This window comes from Trachinotus anak, unplaced genomic scaffold, assembly GCF_046630095.1.
Source record: "Trachinotus anak isolate AG129_WGS33_773 ecotype Australia unplaced genomic scaffold, CSIRO_AGI_Tana_v1 ptg000013l, whole genome shotgun sequence".
In the NCBI taxonomy this organism is placed as follows: Eukaryota; Metazoa; Chordata; class Actinopteri; order Carangiformes; family Carangidae; genus Trachinotus; species Trachinotus anak.
In genome coordinates this window covers 29,094,954-29,115,100 of record NW_027273864.1, presented here as the reverse complement: position 1 = coordinate 29,115,100, position 20,147 = coordinate 29,094,954, and the positions used below count along the sequence as shown (strand labels likewise).

The window sequence follows — 20,147 nt, the reverse complement described above, 5'->3', positions numbered from 1 at the left end:
CTGCCCTCCAGCTTTCATTAGATTTACATCTGTTACTCTCTCTTTCGCTCCCTCCTCCTCCTCTGAGCTGTACACTGTAAAGAGTTTCAGAGCTGTTTGGTCAGTAATATTTCTAAAGTAATTATTGAAAACACCCTCCACTTTGTTTTAGCATCATCATCATCATCATTAGGTCTGGACACACTCGGCCTTCACTACTTACTATTTTTACAATAATAAATAGTTAATGAGCCTATTTTAGCAGTGATGGCTGTGTCTGCTTAAATAAAGGACAAACTAATGTGAATAAAAGTAAAGAAAGACAGAGACAGTCTTTAAGACAAGACAGGCTGTGACAGAGATTCCCTGAGAAATTCAGGAGACACCAAACGGCTTTTCAACCGATTTCACTGTCACAGACAAATTTCCAATACCAAAATAAAATTATGGGAGTTTTTCAAGAGTTGTGGTGCTCTCCTATCATCTAAATCGTTTGGTGTAAGGTGATCATCCGAGCTGTCTTAACATGTTTAATATTATTATATGTTTTAAGTCTTGCTTATGTAGATAGTTACGTTCAATGACATTTTCTACAGCACCAAAGAGGAAGCAGCAAACCAGATTGATAGTGAGCATAGAGGCGGCCGGAGGAGCAAGACTGAGTCGTTTGGTGAGAGGCCGGCATTGAATATATAAGGGAGGCAAGGGTACCTGGACATTGGAAAATAACTGCAAAATAAAACAGGAAACTATAAATGTAAAGTCCAAACACAGTCATGATCCTGATCATGACACTAACTTCATGTAATAAAAATAAGAGCCCACGTCCACCAGGAGCATGATGGGAAATAATCTCAATGGAATCTAGTCGTGTAAATAGTGACCCAGCAGGATCCCCAGTCTTCTCATAGTGTGAGACTAAAAACAACATATGGTCTTTAGATGTGAGCAGGGGTCAGACTTTAGTCTTCCAGTGTATGGTAGGCATTATTTGTTAAACCGTTTGCAACAGCATCAGCAGGATTCAATTTCACTCAAAACATATTTGCTGTTGTAAATCAATATAAAAATTTCTCTGCTAACGCGACCACATACGACTGCAACAGAGTCACAGTCTCTGAAAGTCCTCACTGGAAACAAACTGGATCTCAAAAGGAAAAGTTTTAACATACTTTCTGCCCAGTTACAACACACACACACACACACATGAGACAGAAACCAACATAAAGACAGACTTATTTTGAAGTCACTGCTACGACATATTGCAAAGCTTATCCTGAAACATCCCCACCGACCACACAGCAATTATCTCCAGACGCTGGTGTCTGGACTGCGGCGGTCAAAACAAGAATCCACATTAAACCACTGGACAAGCAATCAACTAAAAGCATCTTTCATTTCTCCCAATCATCAATATTTGAGTGTGGGTTTGAGGCGGGGTGTTTTATTTTTATTTATTTTATTTTTTTTGATGCCACATTGCAAAGAGCATAGCAGAGTATCTTCAGATATGTTCTGTGGACTGATTTCCACTCATGTTTTATGGATTCAGTAACATTTGGTTTCAGCCTTTCTTCTTCTTAGTTCTTCAAATTACCAGAATTAAACTTGAATTTGGTCTTTCTGCCTCTCTCTATTAATTTTATCTAAATGTTATTAAATTACTCTTGGAGGAAATTTGGTTCAACATTAGTCTCTTTTAATTTATGTCTGCCTTTCTAAGTCAGTTTACCCCCCCCCCCCCCTTTAATTTATCTCTGAGTGTCCGTTTCTCTGAACCACTCAGTCTCTCACCATCTGCCTCCCACTGCAGCGATTTCAGTCAGATTACAGGATCACATTTCCTTCTTACTTAACTCTAAAACTCTGCCCTGGTTGCAATGCATATCTATTTTTGTGAACAGCACAAAAGCAACTTTCATTCCTTAAATGTTCACCAGCATCTCAGACCAAAACAAACTCTTCATCAGTCACAACTCTGGCCTCAGTTAGGCCACAACTCCCCTCCCTTCATGTTCTTGGTCAGAAAGGTGTCACAAAGCCCGGGAAAGTGACCAGTAAACACACAGCAGGAGGCTCCACTAAATAAAGTTACTCTGTGGACACAAGAACCAACAAAAAATAATCTAACCACAACCATTAGCCCACGCTAGCATGGCTGTTAATATGCTTCACAGCAATACTGACAGTTAGCCAGCTAGCGATAGCAACATTTGTCAAACACATTCATAATAAGGGTAACAGCAGGTAAGCTAACGTTATCGTACGACTGTAGACATCACCAATGAAAACAGACAAGTAACATTATTTAGCATTAAGTTACTGAAACATGGAGGAGAAGAAAACCAGTTCCAGGTCCAGCTGGAGCCTTTAGCAGCTCGTAGGGTTCTCCACCTCAGTAAAGACAGACCAGGACTGGATCAACAGTCAGCCCGGGAGAGACGCACGAGAGACGCTGACAGAACCCTGATGGAGACACTGATGGAGCTGGTAACTTTCTGGATGCCGACCACCATTTAAGCTGGTAGTCCTCATGTCCAATCCTCCTGTGCTCTGGTCTCATCTCTTTCTTTGTTGGAGCCTTTTTAGACAAAAACGTGGTTTCGTTCTTCAGTGGAAAAAATTCTTGCAGGTCACTTTTACCTGAAAGCTGCATACTGCACTGTGTCATCTCATGTGTGGACGGTGCCTGTGTGTTTATACACGTGGAGAGGACCAACACTGTAACAGGAGGTACTCACATGCACCAACATGCACGCTCTACCAGACGGGCTTCCAAGAACAGAGAAACTCAGATTACAACACACTTTGTCCTCTGCTCAGGAAACCATGACTCCACTACACATTTACATAGAAAATAATTGTTTGCTGCTGTATTATTGAGTAAAGTCTCATTTACACAACCTTTAATAAGCACAGTGTGATCAGGCTCCATATTTACAGTACATTATGTACATTATTCCCAGTGCAAAATCATTTAATTACATGTCTGTGTGTCATCAGGGCCTTTCCTGTTTTCTTTAAGAATGTGTGCATGTAAATGTGAGCCTGTGTATCTGTGCAACAGAGTCAGGACCATGTTCCATCATGCCCTGCTGCCTTTTCTACAACGTCCTACACTAAGTGCTTCATGTTGGGTTTAACACTGACCCTTAGTTTATCTAGGAGCTTAAGCCTGGACTACATTATAATGAAGTGTAAAGGCCTGAAACATGAATACATACTGTGTATTTCAGCTGTGATGTGTGTTTGTGTTTGCATTCACTTGGCTTCTTCTGCACAGCCACACAAAATGTCACTGCATCATGAAGCTAAAAGAGCTGGATGAGGACAAATTCCCCGCCCCCTGCCTCCTCCTACTGCATGTCTGTCCTGTCCCCTCCTTTTTTTTTAACTTTCTCTCCTTCTGGTTTCACACACACAAGCAAACAGACACAAACACACACACAAACAGACACGCACACACTTGTCTGCAAATTTCACAGCAAAGAAATGTCTCCCTCTGTGTTTATCCCTGTCTTCACATCCCTCCATCATTGTTTGGTTGTCACCGCTCCCTCTCCTTCTGCCTCCCCCCTCACACATTCATTCCCCTCCATGTGCGCACACACACACACACACACACACACACACACAGTATTATATGCTTTGACATCAGAATGTAAGAGACAGCAGGGGGGGAGAAAATTAGACAATGAGAAAACAAAGGAATGAAGAGGCAGAAGCAGAAAACGAAAGAGGGTACTGAGATAGAGGGAGAGCCAGAGCAAGAGAGATGGAGCAGCGAAGACACAGAGAAACAGAGAGAGAGAAAAGATCAGAATACCAGAAACACTAATAATCATGACAAGGACAGGACAGAGTGGTAGCTTGGAGGAAACATAGAGGAGGTCCGTGTAATGTGTTTCTGTCTCTGAATTCTTTTCCATTTCTTGATCTTATTCTTGCAAATTCAGCTTTTTGTGTTTTGTCATTTCTTATACATGTTTTATCTTCCTCTGTATTTCTGCCTCTTCTGGCCTCTTTCTTTCCCTCAGTCCTTCCACTTTATATTCACTCTGATTATATGATCACATAGAGTAGAGTACTGCCAGAGAAGGTTGACAATGTAAGTGCAATGACTCAGAATGAAAGAAAATACACTACACAACGATTATACTGCAGAGTGTCGTGTAAGAGCGGCAGCCGTGCTAACAGCTCTGTGACGCTGTACTTTGGTACAACGGTTCTTTGACTACATGCTAATGAATGGCAGCATGCTAACATGCATCATGCTGGGGTTGGGCTGGATGGATGGGTCAACAACACACAGGAATATTACATTGTTTCTATTATCCATGAGCGCTCGATGTTATTATTGTAACCATGACAACAAAGATCGTCTAATGTTGAGGAAGATCTTATTTTAACCCAAATCACCATCTTCTCCCAAACCTAACCAAGTCATCACTGTTATTATAGTAACCATGGCAAAGAAGGTAGGTACGCCGCCCTCCATGTGTTTATTATTGTAACCATGACAACCAGGGTCTGGTACGACTGCTGCTGTAAGGGCGTTATTTCAGGAGACACACCTGTGGGTCGTAACAGAGGGTGGTTGGTTGTCCAGGTTGGGGGAGCTGGATGTTTTAAAGCCAACACATCAGGATCTCTGTTTACCAGCAGCTAACAGTTTCCTTCAGTCTTTCTTTCTCTGTCTTTTACTCCACTGCTCCCTCTATCAGTTTTCTCCTCTCCCTCTCTCTCTCACCACTGCCCCCTCATGGTCAACCTCCGTCTCAGTTTCTCAGTCGTTCTCTTTACCTAACACGTACATCTTAGACACTATCTTTGGGTTGCTCTTTCTTTATTTGCCTCTCTCTCTCTCTCTCTCTCTATCTATCTATCTATCTATCTTTGTGTGTATGTCTCTTTCACGCACACTCTCACATCCAGCAATGTGTAAATTCCCTGTGGCAGTGAGCAAAGAGCATGTACACAATACACTGGGGAGAGAGAGAGAGAGAGAGAGAGAGAGAGAGAGAGAGAGAGAGAGAGAGAGAGAGAGAGAGAGGGCACAGAGAGGGTGTGTGTGTTGACCAAGGAAGGACACTGAGAGACAGAGATGTAAGGTTACATATGTATTGCACGTTAAGTGTTTTTCTTTCGTGTATCTGTGTATCTGTGTGTGTGTGTGTGTGTGTGTGTATGTGTGTGTGTGTGTGTGTGTGAGTAAGAGAGAGAGAGAATAAATGTGGGTGTCACTCGGCCTTTCTGCTCCGCTGCATTTGTCACCTCTGCAGGCTTTGGTGCCACCGAACATCCATTACTGAGAATTCAGCATGTCAACATGTGTCTGTCCTCCAGGGTTCATCCGTGTGTCACACATGATGTACACACTATAGATGGCCATGTGCAACCTTTATCATTTATACCATCCATCCCTCTATCAGTTCATCCAAGCACACAAAGCAGGAGCATTTCTTGTTGCTAGATTTACAGCAGCTTTACGAGGACATTTGCTTTTTCAGTGAAAAAACTGAGTCACTAATGGGACGTCTTTCAGGATGGAAATGGAAAATCTGTCATGCAGAACCTGACAAAGACAGTTTTGTCTTTCATCTATTCAACTCTGGCAGGGAGCAAAGACAAAAGTCTGCTAGCTCTGAATAAAGGCCCAGAGTGACAGGACTGGCGGGACATGAGGAAGATGAGTGATGAAAATAACCGTCAGAGCAGAGACAGTGCAAAGAAGATAGTGATGGATTTAGATTTCAACCAGGTTTAAATCACAAAATCCCCACCCCTCTATACAGTCATATACAGAAGGATATCTAATAAAACCATATACTGTGACAGAGAAGGTAAGCAGACAGATAGCATTAAAGGAAGATAAGAAATGATGGATGGAGAGAGGAGGTAGAGAGAATGATGAAAGTCCTTAAAAGAGAAACTAACATCAACACCACAGATCTGAAAGACAGGTGAGAATAACAATCTCCAACAATCTGACTGTGTCACAAACACCTTTACAATGTTCATATAATGAATGTTACTGCTGTAACATTTTCAGCTCAAGTCCTAAAGTCAGCAAATATAATCTCCTCCTGAGGGTCTGAACTCATGAAAACAACATATATTCGAACGAATGACCGAGTGCAAACAAGCTCAACATCCATGTGGTGTTTCCTCCACTGCTCCTGGCCACAGGATACAGTACAGAGTAGTAATGTGTATTTATAGAATTAAAAAAAGACCCTTAATTGTTAGTTTGTCATTGGATCATTGGGTGAGTCCTTATTACTCAAACTCTCTGCAACTTTGTTTCTATAAAAGAAAAACGTGTGTAAAAAAGGAAATGAAAAGAAAAGGAAAATTTTAAATTTCAGTGAGCATGTAGTCCAATATTGTTCATGTAAATAAACCCAACTCTAATGGTCATAAAGGAAACTAAAGTCTCTCATCTTTTTCTTTTTCTCTGTCGACAGGATCAACTCAGCACTGAAAACCCTGAAAAGAGCAGAAGGTCCAGATAAAACCTGGATACAAAGAGAGGAAGACACAACCCGTGGCACATCCTGAGCTCTCTCTCTCTCTCTCTCTCTCTCACACACTCACACACACACACACACACACACACACACACACACACACACACACACATTTTTAGATATTAAATTTTCCTTGAATTCATTTCCTGTGGACTCAGCCCAACCTTAACCACTTACCCAAAAATCTGCTTTTTCACAACTGGGGACTCGGCTTCTGTCCCCAGCTGACTGGTCTAGTCTCACATTTACAGACGAGAATAACAAAATCTCGATTATAAAAGTAAATGGCATCATATGATGTGTGGAGCGAGGACATTACACAGTGGATTCTCAGCATGAACATCAGAAATGCTTCCAGCAAATGTGAGATGCTTTAAAAACGGGAAACAAAGGAATTAGAGTTTGTGTCTGTTTCTGCAAAATGTTTCACTTCAACTGTCTCTGCGTCTGAATCTGAGCATGTGAGCTCTGAGTGTGTGAAAATGTCACAGTTGTCATCCCTGCAAACATAACTAAACATCTTTAAGATGCAGCAACCTGCTGCTGAGGATCTCTCCAATCTGAACTGAATCAAACATTAAAGGAGAAACGACACCTGCAAGAACCAATAAAAAGCTGAAGTCATGAAGTTCCAGCTTGTCTGTGAATGTTAATAACACCAGTACCTGCAGTAAATGGTGGCAGGGCTCATGATTTTACAGAAAACAACCAGACTGAACAACTGTCCTGACGTGTTCATCACATTTCAGGTTTTTGGAAAAAGATTTTGTGTCAGTGGCTCGTGAGCTGAAGGTTGGAGGAGAACATCAGAACTTCAGCTTTACTGTGATTTAACTGAAGAAAAATCCAGCTCCTAATCTCAGCCAGTTAAATTTGATAATTTAAAACACACAGTGAAACTGTCACATCAAGTGTCCTAATGGGAAAATATAATAATGAAAAGAATTAATAAAATGAAAACAAAATGGGTCCAAGAATTGACCCCTGAGAGACACCGCAGGTCCAAGGAGCACAGGTTGAAGCCTTGTCTTTAAGTTTTGAGACTATAACAGGACATAACACAGCTCAGAGTGTTTGGCTGCTGTGTGTTTGTCTGTGACCAAAGTGTAGTGAACAATTTAAAAGTCTGCAGTGAAACACACAGTGTCTCATTCTGTGGTGCTTACCACATAGAGCTGCTTCCACAGTAAGGCCCATTCCTGCAGTGTTGATGTCACCTCAGTGACGATGGGATCCTCCAGAGGCACCACAGTCTCATGTGGCCTGTACAAAGACACAACAGAGAAATACACATGTGCTTTATTCTACCACAGATACATTTAACAGTAAGCCATACACCCCAGCCTGCTGTGTTGCATTACACATTGTTAGGCTTCAACAATTGAGTGACAGTCAGATGCACCACAGAGGCAGAACGGCCGGTTCACTGTCTCCAGCACTAATCTAGGTGGGCAAACGATTTAATCTGTAACAGCAGAGGCAAAAACACACACTGATGTTGCAAACATTTCATAAGAGTGTGTCTCCTCTTATTATAACTGATGATTCTGTAAAGTCAGATATTAACAGTTGTGGACTGCAGTTTTTTTTTGGGCTTGTTTCTAAGGTGTAGCTGTGAAAATACCTTGTTTTTCCTGTGGCAGGATCTGTCCAGAACCCTGTTCCCTTCCCGATTTGCACATTGTCTTAGATCCATTTTCCACTGTTCAACAACCTGCTAACATCCACTCACATCAGGCTTTTGTAGGTAGTGTAGAAGGGAACAATCAGCACTCACGCTCAGACCAAATGACTCTGCAGTGGATGCAAGTTTTTATTCCATCAGTCATTTGCCTTTTAAGCAGGTTCCCCTGCATTTAAGGTCACTTCTTTACAAAGTAAAAGTAGAGAATTTTGAATGTAGTACTTTTACTTTGAACAGAATAAATCCAAACTCTGGTACTGATTTGAGCAGGAATCAAAATACTTCTTCCACCACTTTCATATTCAGACTTCGCTATATTCCCAAACTCAAGCGACTGCGGAAGTGGTCTCAGACTTTTGAACCCCACTGTATAATATATGAGAAAGAAAAGTGCTGCAATGATAATGTTCACCTGCAGAATAACTGACCTAATGACTTCCTGTGTCGCGAGTGAACTCCTGCACCAGCTGAGGAGCAGGGCCTCAGTTCACCTCACTGGGTTGAAAAATCATTGTGCGCTGACTCTTTCCTTCCGCTCTTTTCTACCTTCTTCGTACATAATTTTGACCATGGGGGAGATGTTCGCTAAAACTGAAAGCTGAGTCACTGTCTCAGCCCTGGAGTCATGAATATTAGAGCAACTCTCTGTCTCACACACACTGTCTTTATCCTACCCCCCCCCCCCCCCCCCCCAACTCTCTGTCTCATAACTGATTAATTAATAAAAGCCTGTGTGCTAGATTAGCTGATCTCCCAGCTGAGCCGTAGCTGGCGGCCGCCTGCTGATTTCACCCACATTAGTTACACTTGTATCTCAGACGCTTCTCCTCCTCTTTTCTTCTGTTCTATTTTTCACTCAGTATAATCTCTCCCTCCTTTTTCCCTCCCTGATTCTTTCCCTCTTTCGCTTCTCAGGCTTGAATTGTTTTTTCCTTGTTGTGGCACATCTCCATCAGTTTCCTCTTCGTGTCTCCAGGGCGAATCTCCTTCTCTCCTCTTCTATGATTTCACCTCTGCTTCCTCTTTTCTTTCCCTTTTTCTCCTAAACTTCTTCTCTACCCCCCCCCTTCCTCCACCTCTCCCCTCATCCTCCACCTGCTCTCTCCCCCCACCTGCACGCGTATATCTCCAGCTCTCCTTCTTCTTTTTCACCTTACCTGACCTCTCTCTCATCTAGTCTCTCTTCCTTTTGTGCACAGATGTGTTTCCAATCATACACCAAGCCTCTTCTCTCTCACCACTCTCTGAACATTTCTGTCCTCCGTCAGTCTAACGCCACTTTTTCTCCATCCTAACATTATATATCCTAATGTTTCTCCTGTACCTCTAGTATGTCCCTCTGTTATTCTTTATGCAAGTGTTTAAACACACTGTCTGTCTCTCTGAAGAAGGATTTCTGGGGACTTCTTTCTCTGTGCTTGTTTCACAAAATATTTAAAGGTATTTTATCTAAAGTGTTGATCTCCATCAGAAGATATGTTTGTGGTTTTAAGAACCAAAAACCATCTCAGTGTAGTTTTACATCTCCTCTCTCAGGCTTCTCTCTGGAGCTCTAGTAACAACAGGTCAGTCAGCCGACGCCATCTTTTGCTATTGTTCTGACTGACAGACCCCTGGGCAGAGGTTACATACTGTGTTTAAATAAAGTACAAGTACCTCGATACTACTCCTACTTTCTATTTGAGTATTTTTAATTCATGCTACTTTATACTTCTACTCCACTACAGATTGAAGTATTACTTAGAAATAGTACTTTTTGCTTGGCAGCTTTAGCTACTAATTATAATACATGATGCAGTGATTTACTATGAAACTAAGCTGTATGTGTCAGGTACCTAAACTCGGACAAATTACAAAACTAGTATCCAAAAGTACAATGTACTATCTATCATACAAAAACTCTGAGAGTTTTTCTGTATAATGAGTAAAAATGATACTAGAAGTACATTTTGCTGATAATAATTTGGTGCTTTAACTTCAGTAACATTTTGAATGAATAAATACTAACATGGCTGTAGATAAGATGCATGTTTCTGATACCCACACACACACACACACACACACACACACACTCGGACTCTCTCTTTCTGAAACACAAACATGGTGTCAGAGTTGAGAACCATCAAACTCCATATGCTGACATTAACCTGAGGGTCAAACACAGGACAGAGGTCATTTGACCACATTGATCTTAATGGGAACTGACGGTCACAGCACTGCACTGTGTCAACACACACATTTATACACACGGTGATTCTAAAATTATTTTTCCTTCGGACTACACTCCTGCAGCTCTTTAAGAGGAGGTGGGGACCGGGAGGTCACACATTCTCCAGCTTTAATTCACATTTTCAGACAGAATAAACTGAACATTTCCTGAACATTTCCTCTGCTTTCACATGTTCCCTTTCTGCATGTCATGGTTACACAGTCTTCCATCAATATCTGAAAAGCATATTTATGTTATTTCACATTTTATATTTTGGATCTGGACAGAAATCTGATTTCCTTTTCTCATAACTCACACGTGTTTTTAAAAACACCTTTCATATGCACGTGTTGTACAGTATGTAACTGCATCCTGCTCTCTGAGTGTGTGTGTGTCTTACTGTTAGCTTGAATGCAGAGTGTGTATGTGTTTGCAGGTTTATTTGTCTCTCTGGGTGTGATCCTGAAGTGCGGGGGTTGTTGTTCTCTGATATTTGTAAATGTCAGCTCTTACAGAACATCTATCCTGCAGAAAAGCAGACAGCTGACAAATTGTTCCTCATGACGTCTTGACAACTTGACGCAGAGTTGAAACTAGAGGCTGCAGCACGTCAGTGTTTCAGTGATGGCTGAGCTGACACAATGAAAACATTTTCAAACCAATGAATATAAATATCCATATGTCACTGTGATGACTTAAAGCTCCCATCCAATCTAAAGGTAGATGTCCATGTGTTTGTGATTATAAAGCAGGTCTAGGTTCTATATTAATACTGTGAAAGTATCAAAGCCTCAGTCCACAGAGAAATGCACCCAGCCTGTATTCAGAAACTGAGCCTTAAAACCAGCCATCAGGACTTCTGGAACTTTGTGATGTCACAACAAAGCAGTCACCGCTCCCAACCATTCTCAAAGTCTAGTCAACCTAGATCTACCTTTGACATTTGACCTTTAGCCACCAAAACCTAATCATTTTGTCCACAGGTGAATGTTTTACCAAATTTGAAGAAATTCCCTCAAGACATTATGGAGATGTTGCGCTCTCAAAGCCAAAAAAGAGATACCGTGCCTACGAGAATGGGACAGACAGACAACCCAGAAACAATATACTTCTGGTCCTGGCTGTCTCTGGAGCAGAGGAATAATAAAACACTGGTAATGTGTAAAATATGGGAGCTATGTAGATCATTCATTTGTTAAATCACTACCTGTGATTCAGTTCAGTTTCCAGTCTGATAGGACACACAGACACACACACAGACACACACACACAGACACACACACAGACACACACACACAGACACGCACACACACAGCCTCCTTTCAGACTCATTGTTATTTGTCATCATGCACCAGCCTCCTTGACTCAGTAAAACACACTTTAAGTGTCTCCACCCAGAGCTCTGTCTCTCTTTGCCCCGGAGGTCTACTTAAAACAGTAGATTCACTAATTCCAATTAACTTACTCTCTGCCTTTAATTAAAAAACTCTTACGCAAATCGAGACACGCTATGTTACTCTGATTAATCAGAAGTTAAGAAAAAAAAGCTTTCCCAATCATTATGCAAATGTATTAAAATATGTACTCTTGAACTTGGAAGGGAATCAGGAACACAGAGGTTCATACCTTATTTAGAGAGAATGGGACTCAAAAAAAAAAAAGATCTCAACACAAAATTAGATTTCATTAAAATTACCCCTTAAATGGCTTTAAATACAAGAAGAAGAACAGGCCCTCGGCTCTGTGAGCAGCGTCGTCCCAGACAGACGATAACAACTTCAGCTTGTGTTGTCTTATCAGATCAGCGCCGCAATGACTTAAAGATACTGATGAACAATTCTCACCCAGTGTACTAGACACAGGTCTTTTTCACAGCTTGACATCGGTGAGAGTAGACTGGAGAAATAGACCAAAAACATCTTGTGTTTGGCGGCTGCAGAGGCCTGCGACATGAAACTGATTTGGATTCTTTCAGTTTCAAGCACGAGGCAAAACAAAAGGAGGGAAGTGATTGATAACATGATAAAAGGATCAGGCTGAAGGGACACATTTATCTTGGAAATCAGAACTGGCAGTCAAATTATATCTGTGTGTGGAGGACACTTTGTCACAGTAACTTATTTTTCCTCTCAGTACAATTAGCTGTGGCTGCTTTTAGCTTTAGTCCCTTGTCCCAGTGTTACTCAACAACATGACGGTGTTGGTGCCTGTAACACGTTAACTATCATGTTGTCCATCAGGGTTTGGTTAAACAAAATTCAATTTGAGGTTATGTAGACAGCAGCTTAGTAAAGTGTTAAAAGGTTTGTAAACTCACCCTCGGTTGGTGACAATGGCTTTCTTTAAGTGAATGTAGTTGGCTGGAAAAACTCCCTGGAGAGACAGAGACAGAAACGGTTCAGACAGAATCAAACCATCCTTTCTATCATTATGAGGACATGCACCACAAACATTTCATTAACATAAGGCAGCCAGCACACCGTCAGGAGCACAGGTTGGCAGAGGCAGCTGGTTTTTCATAGATAAAGAAAAGTCTCAATTTGTCTTTTAATTTACACAAAATGGCATTTTAGTATTATATTTGCATTTTATGTTTCATAGCACTGAAAATCCTGCAGTTCATTCTCACATACAGTGGGTCTGAAACACTTCCCATCATGCATTGTACTTTAAAAACTGGTGACCAAACCATCCTTTCTGCTTTTTCTCCTGACGACGGCACAACATGAACCTGCATAAGTGGCAGAAAAGGATAGATAACCAAACCCGGTAATGCTACAAGCTTTTTGCCTCATGATAGGATGCTGAAGGAAAAGTCACCAAAATCTGTAGGATTCACCCTCAGCCTATTTCAAAATGTTATGTCACTTCATCCAACATCTGTCGAGATATTTCAGTCGAATGACCTAATGACCCCGTCATCCCGAGAGTCATTCTGCTAAGGAGGCTAAACAGGAAGTAAAGCTTATTTCATTCAATGTAAAGTAACTGTAAACTGGGTTCACACACACACACACACACACACACACACACCACCTCTCCCCAGCCCGTAGCACAGACAGACAGAACAAGCATGTATGAGTAGGAAGACTGCTGCCCTGTGCAGCACTGCTACAAAACGCGCTGCGTCTCAGAGGTGCACTGTTCAATAATTCATGTGAGATACAGTGAAGGTTATAATGTGTTAGACAGGTCTCTTCACTTGCTTTAATATCACTGGATCCTATAACTATAACCACTCACTGCAGTAGATATTCAGATACACAGTCTGTTGTTGAAGGTGTGAACAGACACGTCCTGACAACTTTAATTAAAACACTGTAAAACTTGTTTCTTTTATCTTGATTTCGTGTCACACATGAGATTAAGTACATTTTCTATAAACGTATTTTTAACACCTCTCTTCTGATTGGCTGACTGTTGCCTGAATGATCTACTAAAAATAGAAACCATATCCTGAAAGGTTGGATGGTGGGTCCAGGTGGGTGGTGCTTGGAGCGTGGCTGAGAGCAGTGACTGCTTTGTTGTGACATCACAAAGTTCCAGAAGTCCTGACGGCTGGTTTTAAGGCTCAGTTTCTGAATACAGGCTGTGTGCATTTCTCTGTGGACTGAGGCTTTGATACTTTCACAGTATTAATATAGAACCTAGACCTGCTTTATAATCACAAACATGTGGACATCTACTTTTAGACTGTGTGGGATCTTTAAGTTGCAACACAACAGGTCTCTGACATGACAGTCGATGCCTCTGCAGCATGTGTGGCCCCCGGTGCGTGGACCCACCAACAGCCTGTGCAGCTCTGTGACTGTCTTTACTGTTCAAGTGTAGAAGCGAGAATCACTTTTTGCAGTGGTGGTTATCTCTATTTGAAATGAAACTATTTGCTCTAGGCTCTTCTTCTTTGTCTTTACACACTATAAATGTTAAACACATTTGAGTTCTCTCTCAAATGTAGAAGTGATTAAGTAGAATCTCTGTATCTGAAACGACTGGGAGAAAAAATGATGGAAACTGTGACTGCAGGAAAAAAAGTGTTGCTGGTGCTGCAGAGGTCTGCTGAGGGAAACCTTCATACTGGAGGGATTTCATTCATATTCATACTCTACAACATGTTTCAGTGAGGAGAGGAAGAGCAGAGTCAGAGAGGAGGAAACCTATTTTAGATCTGGATGTGTGTGTCTGTGTGTATTTTTGCTTGGTTGTTTGTTTGGGTATGAAAACATCCTTGTGTACACTACTGTACATGAATTTGTGTGTGTGTGGGTTTTCTATTTATAAGTTTCCTCAGCCAGCTTGCACACCAACGCAGAAACTGTACATACAGTATCTGCTTAGGTGCCGTTATTTCTGCCCCTGTGTGTGTGTGCGCACACAGATGTATGTCCTATCTGTACTCTGAAAGCGCAGCCTCCGGCGTTTTTGAGAGGAAGCCACCCTGTGCCATCATGCATAATAACGCTGCTGTTTTTAAGGCAGCGTTTCAGCTGCTGCGCCTGTCGACAGAGATGTACTCTGCTGCTCTCTGCCTGTCAGAAGACCTCTGAGGCTCCAACACTGCATGATGGAACACAGGGGAGGACCTTCCTCTGATGCTCAAATATCAATGTGTTTCTGAATGAGACATAGATAGAGACCTATTAAGCAGAAAGAAATGAGAACAATGGTGTGGAGGAGAAATAGAATAACTGTGGTCAGCCATGCATTTGGCAGGAGTGGTCCAGAGGTGCTGACATGTCTGCCCAGAGTCACGACATGAAATGTTCTCTTCATTGTCAGACTGGCCTCACAACCCTGCTCTGAGAACTCCGTGCTTTTCTGTGGTAAATGCATTTAACCTTTATTTGAGACCAGAGAACATTGGTATGTTACATGTTAATGTTCTGGTTTCCTGTCATTTTCCTCAGGTTCTGTATTTTATGCAACTCTTAACTTCTACATTTCAGAGGAAAATATTGCACCAGATTCATTTGGCAGCTGCAAATTACAATTTTAATGGTTTCTGCATCACTACAGATTAAACTACCCAACAGTATGTAAAGCAGCTCCACATTATATTATTACACAACAACAATATAACGCACTGAGGAGCTGTTTTTCTGCATAATACATAAGGAGGAGTATTTCCACTCTGTTGTACTGAGAGCGTTACTTTAATTTACATACTTCCTCCTGCAGTTGGTTTGAATGTGAGACTCTAAATGGCTCCTGTCTAAGAAGGCAGCCTTTACACAGTGGAAAAGTTTCCCGCTCTCCAACTTTGGTTTTAATTTAAACCAGGTCATTAAAGGTCATTAAACCAGGTCATGTCATCAAAGTCAGTGGAATTTACCTAATGTGCAACAGCTCACTGTTTAATGCTGGGTTTATTAAGAAAGAGAGAGTTTATCAGGCTAAAAGACCCCTGCTGACCCTAAACTGATAAATGTGCTTCATAGAAAACAAAAAAATAATTTGACTTTTTGTAAAAGCAGGAAAGGCACAGGTGGCATTAACAACATGGATAATGGCTACTTTCCATTTCGGTGAGCTACTTCCAGGGCTCTGGAGTTGTGCAGGCTGACTCACTACCACGACTTACTGGCACAATAATGGATGCAGCCATGGCTGATGTTATTGTTTACACCTGCTTCAACAAGTCGAAGTGCCCAGACTCTTCCACAGCACAACCGTCTGTTAACTGTCCTGGGTGTTTGCAGGTCTGGTTGAAATTTGACAACAACTATATAATAAAGCACAAAACAATTAAACTTTTTATAATCCAGTGAAAATAGACATTATCACATGTTCCTGGGCTCCTGGACAGCGTCATACCTGGCTTCTGTCTACCTGTCTCGATTTATAGAAGCCTGGACAATAAACACAGCTCATGGTCATATGACTCATCCCAGTATACTAGATTTTTATATAAATGGATCCCAGTCTATAATAAACTTTTAAAACGTGTGTGCAATCACAGAAACACAGGAGGAGCCCGAGATAAACACACTCATACAAAAATGAACAGACCTGAACTGGTTCTTTCTCATTTTTCTCATCCAAAAATATATAAAAGAGCAGAGTTGCTGACATAGTGGAGACATCAGATGTAGACCAGGTAGTATGAAACAAACACACACACACACACACACACACACACACACACACAGAGTACATCATGTGCCTGCCTCGTTAGCTGTCGATGTTTGTTAACAGGTCAGTGCATTCAGAAAACCTCAGGCACTTCTGTGACGCTACCTGGTTCAAACTGCGTGCGTGTGTGTGTGTGTGATGGGCAGGAGGTTGTTATAGTGTTGCCTTGTTCCTAATTCAGCTGATGTTGATGAGGCACTGGTTCACTTAAACAGGTCGTCTTGTTACAGAAATAAAAATAAACTGATGACAAAGACAATGGGAGAGGAAGCAAAAAGCATAATAAATGATACAGAGGCATGAATATGAGCGAACAAGAAAGAAACAGGGAGAAAACAAAAGAGGCAGCAGGAAAACTGTCATCCACCCACAAATAACACGCTCTCCCTCTGCACCAGTCAGCTGCAAACACTGTATGCTACCTTGTTCTGACCTGTGTTTTAAAGACCTTCAGATGCCAATCACTGCGACACACAAGATGTGATGCATCTCAGCAAAGACTCAAAGGAAAAACAGGAAACAAGGCAACAGAAGAACCTGAGCTGTTCTTAGAGAAAGAGAAAAGTACAGCAGAGAATCAGACTCAGAAAAAACAGATAGAGAGGGAGACTGAGGAAGATGATTATAATAGAGTGACACATAATTACACACCCCTCTCCCTTCCTCTCTAGCCTCTAACTCCCAACAGATGTTTACTGTTTACCAAAGATTCACAACAGCCAATTGTTTGCTCCCCACAATTGTCCAGGAGACAAATCCAAGCAAATACAAATAATGGTTTATTATCCACCTAAATACCCCAACCACTGCTGTGTGATGGGCTCTATTGTTCATACAGTACGTGTGTGTCTGTGATTATGTGTAAATGTGCATCGGTTTATTCAGTCAGTATTGGCTCTGGTGGGTTTCTGAGGGATGCAATGAAAATTCAGCAGATTTCAGGTAAACACTGAGAGAAACCAAATCCTGCAAGGTTGGATGGTGGGTCCAGGTGGGCGGGGCTTGGAGCATGGCTGAGGGTGGTGACTGCTTTGTTGTGACATCACAAAGTTCCAGAAGTCCTGACGGCTGGTTTTAAGGCTCAGTTTCTGAATACAGGCTGTGTGCATTTCTCTGTGGACTGAAGCTTTGATACTTTCACAGTATTGATATAGAACCTAGACCTGCTTTATAATCACAAACACATGGACATCTACGTTTAGACTGGATGGGACCTTTAAATTAAGGATTCTAGTGTGTTAACATCAGCGATTAAATCATTCAAACATGTCAACATGTTTGCACTGAGGCTCATAAGAACCATTTGTATGAAGGTTTGCTCTGAACTGTACAGTGGCCGTGAGAGCTCAATAGACTGCAGCTTCAGAAAACACATGCAAATAGATGAAACACAAGCAAATTCAGAAAACATCTTCATCAATTTGACAACATATGTGTTGTTTTTGCTGTTGTTAATAGTTTACTCTACTTTCCTAACTGTAGTGTGTTGTGGTTTTATGATAACGGAAACTGACTTACATGTAAAAAGAGGTAAAAGAGTTAAAAATTAGCAATAGATATAAACTGTCTGTGGAACACATCAGTTTCATGCTTTGTACTGGAACTGTGTTAAATTGCATCATCCCTATTAAACAAATAAATCAATTAAAACTAAAATTCATCAAGATGAAAACGCAGTTTACAGGAAAGTTTGAGTAGTTAAAAGAGTTTGGCGAATTGGATTTGAAACACTAATGTGCATCTCCAGACTTGCAGTATATATAATGAGAGACGTTCTCATATGAACTCCAGCTAAAGTGAATTACAGCAGTGAGCACAGACAGGTCCATTATGTTTAAATGAAGCAGACAACAGTCGTCTCTCTGCAGTTTGATGTGAGTGTCCCTTTTCACTGCAGCTGTAAATTATTCAACATGTCTCCGTCTACAACCCTCAGTCCATCTGTCTGACTCCTCTAACCTTCATGACACGACAGTCTGGACCACTGCTCGTCCCTCCACATCGCCAGCTTTTCTGCCCATAAAACTTTGACTTTCATGTCCTTCAGACTTCTAGTGTTCAGGATTTGACGCCTCAAGGCAAAATAAAGTTATGAAAATCCAGTTAAACCATAATAAAACAAAAAAATTGTTGTAATTTGTTGTAAATTGTAAAACAGTTAAAAATCACAATGAACTTCTTAACTCAAGGTGACCAACTGCAGGGAAACTCTTTAAATGTTGGGAATTTAAAAAAGTGAAATTAATTTAATGAAGAAAATGAAAAAGATAAAATAAAACAATAATGGCTGTAAACTTAACAGACTGGAACTGTGGTCACACATCGTATCAGCTAATGTTTGCTTTTAATAAAATACCAGCATTTCCCTGCTTCATCGCTCCACCTTCTCACCTCCTTTTCTTTCTCTTTGCTAGACCATTAAATAATTAATGGTCTTTGTAACCCAACTGCTGACCAGTGGTTTAAATGCTCCCAGTTAAAAATGATTTAACTTTGCATTTTTGGACACAGACAAACCAGTGGTAAAGAAGCTGATTCTGCATATCCACACCCCCAGCTGTGAGAAAATTTGTGAGAAATTTTCTGATGCCAGTTTTGACCTGAAAATTTGAGGTAATCAAGACTTAGGCTACAATACTAACCAATGAATAAATGTTCTTGGAAAATTAGCTGAACAGTGATTATTTGCAAATACTTATAATCACATAAGATACCAATGAGCTGTTAGAAGTAAAGGTTCCTCAGGTTCAGATTATTTGTGCAGGCTGAGAGGAACTTTAAGAGACGGTCCACTCGCTGTGGTGCAGTAAATATTCTGCTGTGAGATCAGGTTAGCATGAAGATTGGAAACAGCTCTGGCCAAAGACAACAAAACCCACCTGCCACCACCTCTGAAGCTCAATAATTAACATGTTATATCTACTCTGTTGTGTATAAAACCAACGTGTAAAACCAGCTGTTTGACTTTAGCCGGGTCTGGTGCACTGTTTTGGTACATCTATAACAAACAAGACATAATTATAGTGTTTTAGAGGTTCTACCTTTTGTTGCCTTTGGCCAGAGCCAAGCTAACTGTTTCCCCTTATTTTCCAGTCTTTATGCTAAGCTAATATAACTGGCTGCTGTTTATAGCCTCATTTTTAACAATCAGAGTGGCATTAATCTTCTCATCTAAAGCTTTGCCAGAATGTTAATATCTGTTTTTCCCAAAATGTCAAACCATTCCACTAGAGCTGCACTTTGGTTATTTTGGTCAGCACATAATGGCTTTGCTGTTGTCTCTGAAGTGTGTAAATATGTTGAACTGAAGGCAGCACAGAAAAACACATATGTATGGTCAGCTTTGACCACAGGACGAAAAATGATACCTAGAGCTAGAGTGTTACTGTACATGTGTAACAGTCCAGTCAGCCTAATATAAAGAGTGCAGGTCATTTCATCATGCAGTGGAACCACATTAAATCTCCACAAGGTTATCTGTCTAAAAAAAGATGGTTTTAGTTCAGCTCAGGGACAGATGCCTTGAACTGACGAGGGGGCTTCAGTAAACACAACTCAAATATTCCAGATTAGAAGCAGGTTCAAGAACACAGACACACACACACAGTTTGTG

The 20,147-nt window shown here is 41.1% G+C and overlaps 1 protein-coding gene across 7 annotated transcripts in view; it reads right to left on the bottom strand.

Annotated features, from left to right (window-relative positions):
* The window catches only part of LOC139630231 (dedicator of cytokinesis protein 3-like), a 197,117-nt gene that overhangs the window by 80,179 nt on the left and 96,791 nt on the right, over nucleotides 1–20,147 (bottom strand). For all 7 annotated transcript variants that reach the window (XM_071493462.1, XM_071493465.1, XM_071493467.1 and 4 more), the window contains 2 exons: nucleotides 12,720–12,775; nucleotides 7,676–7,772 (listed from right to left, as the gene is read on the bottom strand). In XM_071493462.1, the coding sequence (XP_071349563.1) occupies nucleotides 7,676–7,772; nucleotides 12,720–12,775 (153 nt within the window). The remainder of the gene's footprint in view (nucleotides 1–7,675; nucleotides 7,773–12,719; nucleotides 12,776–20,147) is intronic.